Below are 6,191 nucleotides of genomic sequence, written 5' to 3'. Positions count from 1 at the left end.
CAGGAATGGAGCAGATGGCAAAAAGCTATCTCAAAATAGTCTGCTCATGTGATTTGGCTTTTCACACTGGCCAGGATAGGGGGCTGTGAGACATGAGGAGGCAGTTTAGCTCTTCCCTAAAAGAGTCATGGTGCCAACAAAAACTACCTCTCTGAAGCTGCTGTTTCTCCCCATCTAGTTTGGCTCTGACCTGAATTCTGAGAATTGTCTCCTGAGGACTGAAGAAAGATGGAGGAACTTACCTCTAACTAATAAAGAGAGTGAAGGAGATGTGACAGGCTGGTAGCAGGCCTCTCCCTTTTGTTTTCTACTGTAGTCTCACTTAGCTCTAAGAACCTCTGGAGATGGCGTAGTAGCTGAGATTAGACATCTCCCGCCTCCTCAGTATAACTTCAAGGCAAGCTCCTCCAGGCAACTTCCCTCAGCAGTCAGGAGGGAGCCTTCTGAATTCTTAAAAGACTGAGCAAACCTGCTTTTCAAATGGTGAGGCTTACATGGAGCCAAACTATCTTCTCTTCAGAACTTAACACATTGTGGTGAAACTATGGGAAGTGTCCCACTTCAGATTATAGGTGGGCGATTGCATGACTGAAAACTCCTCCTCCAAAAATAAACATCAAACCCTTCTGCGCATAGAAAACTAGGATATCTGAGAGGAGGCTATGCTGGAATTCTCTTGGACGTTTGGTTTTCTATGTGCAGGGGGAAGATTTAAAAAACAAATCTGAGGTATTTTCCATCATGCAGTATCTTGCCTGCAATCGAACCGTTTTACCTCATGATTAGGTAGATCTTTCTAGAAAGCTTTTAAAGCCCAAGAGCCTATGACAAGGTGTCACCATGGGAGGATCAAAAGGCACACTTCTCACTTAGAACAAACTCTACAAGCTTTGGTCAGAGGTTTTATTGTTCTCGGGGGGCCATGAATGTGGAGGTGTGTGTAGCTGGTACAAAAGCCCCTGTTCTCCGGTGGAGCCCCAAAAGTCCCTGGACACGAGCGATGAAGCCACAGCTGCTTCTCAGAAGGCAATCATGAAGCACAAGTAGATGTTCATGTTGTCTTCATCCATTACCATTGCTAAGACTTCGGGCTCTATGTCACGCATAAAAAAAACAGCATGACACTGGCTGTGTTCAGAGAGACGGCTAAGTCCAGCAACATGTCCTTCACGGCCGCATTCCCCAGCAGTTGGGAGTCCTCGCTCTCTGCCATGTCGATCACCTCCATGCCTTCCCCTGTTGATGAAGCCACAAATGTTTCTTCCATCTTCCCCCCGCCTTAAATATAAAGGGGGAATCAAAAATCTCTTTTCTATGATTCTCACTCTTTCATTCACTGTGTGCTGACACTCCATTCTGCCCCTTCCCCTGAAATGTGTTTACATTCCCTTCTTAAGCTAAATCTAATATAGTTAAAATAGCGGTGTGGAAATGCTTTTTAAAGAAATGTTCTAAAATATATATTGAATTTCCCATTCGCTCACCATCGCCAACTAGTGTCACATTTGTATCATGCACTTAAAACACCCTTAAAACGTTATATTTGAGTCCCTTAGTTTATCCTGACACTACCTCTAGCAAATTTGCATTGAGTTTTCATGAGAACCGGGTTTTCCTGAGAAAGTGGTTGTTTCAAGAGGAATGGAAATGTTTTGCAACACACGCACATGCATGCTACATGTGGTGCATTTGATATAGCTATTTGCAGACGTGTCTCTCAGACTGTTGCTGCTTCACCACTGGAGGCTGATGCGGAGGAAATAATTCTCCCTGCTTTGCCACATTGTACTGGCAGTTTCATTGCTCTCCTGCACTGCGCAGAAAGCCTTTTGTCCAATCCAGCTGCAGTCAATGCACATGTATGCATGCCTATCTGAAAGCAATGCAGTGTGTGCTGATGGCACCCATGGTTCAAGGCACAAGGTGAATGCGCTCCCTCTTCCCCACCACATTGGCACCTCTCCAGACAATCTTTGCCCCCTTGCAAACAGCTGTGAACAAATTTATTTTATGGACAGTGCACCGCACCCCACTTCTGCTGGGCACGCCTATTTAGTTTTCTATGCATTCTAGCAATTGCCAGTTACTGAGGAACCACTGAATGCATCTCACGAAATCCTGGGGCACAGGAGAAATTCTGGGGCACAGAGTTCACACTTCACAATGGCTCTCCATTTCTAGGTAACGGGTGAGCAATCTGTCTTTAAGAAAAGCATGACTGCCACAATCAATCTCCTGGAGGATTTCTGGACAAACCTGGGGTTCTCGTAGATAGATCCTGGCTTTTGAAACCTTCTGCCCGGTAAACAAGCCTGCACAACTTGTGACTCACATACCCTCCAACATTCCTCAGATGAAAATAGGGACATTTCTCACTCCCCTGCAACTGACCCTCCATTTTTTGCTGTCCCCCCACAGAGCATTTCCTATCAGAAGAAGGGTGAGTGCCACCATCACTACACCAACAGGACACAGCACACACACCCTCCAACATACTGAGAAAATCCCTTCATCCCAATTTTATTCCCAGGGCAGAGTTCCCTGGGAGGAGGGATTGTGAATCAAATAGGGGTCTCCTAGCAACTCAGCACACTTAACAAACTGGGGTTCCAGGATTCTTTGGGGGAATCCACGACTGTTTAAAGGGATATGACCCTGCTTTAAGGGTATGGGGCCAGTGGGGCCACTTGCCTATCCAAATCTATCCAAATGTTGCTGAATATTTTGGAACAGCAGTAGCTGTTCTATAAGTGCCACACAATCCACTGTGAGATGTAACTTTCTATGAAACGTTTCAAAGGATTTTTTAATCGGCAACTCTTTCTGCCCATTTACCAGCACATCCTGCTTCCGCGTTCAGCCCAGGGAAAGCTATTGCAGATGGTGGGTGGAGCTGTGGTCTAAACCACCGAGTCTCTTGGGCTTGCCGATCAGAAGGTTGGCGGTTCGAATCCCTGCAACAAGGTGAGCCCCCGTTGCTCAGTCCCAGCTCCTGATAACCTAGCAGTTTGAAAGCACGCCAGTGCAAGTAGATAAATAGGTACCACTGTGGCAGGAAGGTAAACAGCGTTTCTGTGCGCTCTGGCTTTTGTCACGGTGTCCCGTTGCACCAGAAGCAGTTTAGTCATGCTAGCCACATGACCCTGAAAGCTGTCTGTGGACAAGCGCTGGCTCCTTCAGCCTGAAAGCGAGATGAGAGCCACAACCCCACAGTCGCCTTTGACTGGACTTAACTGTCCAGGGGTCCTTTACCTATGAATATATGAAGACAGCTGGTGGGGGAAGGGGGACATTCCACAATCGTGGTGTGGGGTTTTTAGGCACAGGTTTTCACTCTCACTGTTGCCATCTTCCTACTGCTATGTCACCACCTTCTGTCTGTTTTGCCTCCGTTCCTGACACCACTGATTTCTCAGGTTGCTATGCCCTGTGGCTCTATCATATTACTTACCTCCTCCCTGTCTCTTGTCCATGGTTGCTTGGAGGACAGCTTGGCTGATGAAGCCATCAGAGTAAACCAGGAAGTGGGTTGTGAAGAGCACAGCCAACAGGCCGATGGTACCCTCCAGGGACACCATTGGGACCAGATCACCCTTTCTCCACCTCTACCATTTGAAAGGACAGGCGACACCCCTCCTCATGGACCCCCTTGAGTTAATGAAGCACTGTGTCAGGTTTCTCACTCCTGAACAGGGCTCATGACATCACCAGACCTTTGTGACATAATACGAGCTCACACACTTCTGCATGCCTCCAGTGAGCAGGATCACCAAGGGAAGGGGACAACAAATAATGAAAACGCAGTGGTCTTTGGACAGAGAAAATGTCAGAACAAAGAATGGTTTGGGCCAGGAAGACAACTGGCTGATGTTTATTATATGTAGATACCAATCCAACAGGAAGCGACCCAACATTTCTCCGATGAAAATAGGGGCACACTATTCAATTGATATTAATATTATTATTAATAGCCTGTCCATCTGACTGGGTTGCCCCAGCCACTCTGGGCGGCTTCCAGCAGATATAAAAACATAATAAAACATTAAACATGAAAAAACATCCCTATACAGGGCTGCCTTCAGATGTCTAAAGGTTGTATAGATACTTATCTCCTTGGTTCGGGGGTGGCATAACTCCATACCCTCCAACATTTCACTGATGAAAATAGAGATGTTCTGAGGAAAAGTGGGGCATTCCAGGATCAAATCAGGAACTGGGACGGCTTCTGTAAATCCAGGACTGTCCCTGGAAAATAGGGACACTTGGAGGGTCTGCGTTCTTATTAAATTTTCAGAAACATGGAACTATAGCTGAACAACGGCACACATCCTGTTGATGCAGCTCCTGAAATCTCATAGAAAACTTAAATGTAATAATTCTGCTTCTCATGCCAGGAAGGTCCATACCTCTACTAAATATCCCCACAACTAGGAGGCAGGGTTGCTCCCTGTAGTACTGCCATCTCTCAAAATAAAAGAATCTGTTGGGAGGTGGCGGTGGCAGCTGTTTATTTCCATGGGACTTGTGGAGGAAAGCATCTAGTTGGATGGTACCCATCGGGACTTTGCAAGACGAACACTTATTCACTAAGATAGCCTCCAGATGGTGCTCTAACATAGTAGATATGTTAGTCCTGGGAAAGGAGACTATCAGCAAGTGAATCAATACACCACTGCCTTTTATTTACGTCTGACAGGCACCTCCTCTGTGATGCCTTGTTCCAGAGTATCATCTTTATTTTTTCGTGTCATGCCAGGCGGAAAAAGATCTTGCATGATCTAGCCTAGGTCCTCTACTAAGCCTGTAGCCAAGGAAGGACCACACAGCTCAGAGGTAGAGCATCTGCTTTGCATATAGAAGGCCCGTGTTCAATCCCTCAGCAACCTCAGTTAGGGCTGGGGAAGTTCCCCGCCTGAAACGCAGACAATCCACCGTGAACCAGTGTAGACTAGCCAATACTGAGCTAGACAACCAATAGACAGGAGCCGCAAGGTACACTTGGGCAAAATTAGTTGAAAAATCCTCAAGACTATGAACTGGGTGGGAAGCTTCTAAAAGAGTCAATACTTTCTTTTTTTGTAAAAAAAATATTAAATTTTTTTAGAATATTCATTTTAAAAACCTTAAAATATCAGTGACTTCCCTTCTTCTCTTTCCATGGTTCTTCTTGTTCTCTTATTCTGTATGTTAAGTCTGCAAGCTGCACATAGTCCATCAGTTTAAGCTGCCATTCTTCTTTAGTTGGGACCTCACTCGTTTTCCATTTTTGGGCTAACAAAACACGGGCCGCAGTAGTAGTTGTTGTTTAGTTGTTTAGTTGTGTCCGACTCTTTGTGACCCCATGGACCAGAGCACGCCAGGCACTCCTGCCTTCCACTGCCTCCCGCAGTTTGGTCAAACTCATGCTGGTAGCTTTGAGAACACTGTCCAACCATCTCGTCCTCTGTCGTCCCCTTCTCCTTGTGCCCTCCATCTTTCCCAACATCAGGGTCTTTTCCAGGGAGTCTTCTCTTCTCATGAGGTGGCCAAAGTATTGCAGCCTCAGCTTCAGGATCTGTCCTTCCAGTGAGCACTCAGGGCTGATTTCCTTCAGAATGGAGAGGTTTGATCTTCTTGCAGTCCATGGGACTCTCAAGCGTCTCCTCCAGCACCATAATTCAAAAGCATACATAAATAACCTTTTTTTTTTTTTACACCTGGTAATTCCCAAGAGTCAATACTCATAGCTTCTTAAAAACGCAAGCCTTCTTCCTTCAGTTGTGGTAACATTAACCTTGCAGTTTCAAGCATATTAGCATTTTACTTGGTTGACATGACACCAGGTCTCTGGCTGACGGCTGCCCATCTCTGGAGGCTTCTCATACAACTCCTGTAAACAGGAGCCACATTGGAAGGGGCAGGGTAATTCTGAGTACCCCTCCCACCACCTATTGGTTCCTTCCATTCCTGTCACTTTCATGGTAAAATATGGAGCAGGGGTGCCAATTTGAATAAAAAAAATTTTGTGGGGTGGGGGCAGGTAAACCCCATCCTGCATAATCAATCACAAGATACAGTGCTCACACACTATTTGAATGGGAATGCCCATAAACTTTTGGGGAGGCAGCCCCCTCAAATATTTTACTGGGGAGATGGTGAAGGCACCTCGGCCACTATGTTATGGAGCCAGTTGGCACAAGTCTGTATTCCAA

At 46.1% G+C, this 6,191-nt stretch overlaps 1 protein-coding gene across 2 annotated transcripts; it reads right to left on the bottom strand.

Annotated features, from left to right (window-relative positions):
* Positions 1-889: 889 nt before the first annotated feature.
* On the bottom strand, positions 890-3,698 carry LLCFC1 (LLLL and CFNLAS motif containing 1). 2 transcript variants are annotated; one of them, XM_053370465.1, is made up of 2 exons: positions 3,452-3,698; positions 890-1,278 (listed from the first exon to the last, which is right to left on the bottom strand). In XM_053370465.1, the coding sequence occupies exons 1-2, from the start codon at positions 3,576-3,578 to the stop codon at positions 1,094-1,096; spliced, it is 312 nt and encodes a 103-aa protein (XP_053226440.1). In that variant the 5' UTR covers positions 3,579-3,698; the 3' UTR covers positions 890-1,093. The 2 variants fall into 2 exon arrangements, with proteins under 2 accessions (XP_053226440.1, XP_053226441.1); XM_053370466.1 differs by having other exon boundaries at positions 890-1,236; positions 3,452-3,690.
* Between the last annotated feature and the right edge of the window lie 2,493 nt (positions 3,699-6,191).

Source organism: Podarcis raffonei, chromosome 17 (assembly GCF_027172205.1).
Source record: "Podarcis raffonei isolate rPodRaf1 chromosome 17, rPodRaf1.pri, whole genome shotgun sequence".
In the NCBI taxonomy this organism is placed as follows: domain Eukaryota; kingdom Metazoa; phylum Chordata; class Lepidosauria; order Squamata; family Lacertidae; genus Podarcis; species Podarcis raffonei.
The sequence above is the reverse complement of the archived record's forward strand: the minus strand, read 5'-3'. Positions and strand labels throughout refer to the sequence as shown.

Coding starts and splice junctions, on each gene's coding strand:
- LLCFC1 (XM_053370465.1), bottom strand. CDS start 3,578: ATGGTGTCCCTGGAGGGTACCATCGGCCTGTTGGCTGTGCTCTTCACA. Junction 1,279..3,451: donor GGACAAGAGACAGGGAGGAG/GTAAGTAATATG, acceptor TTTATATTTAAG/GCGGGGGGAAGATGGAAGAA.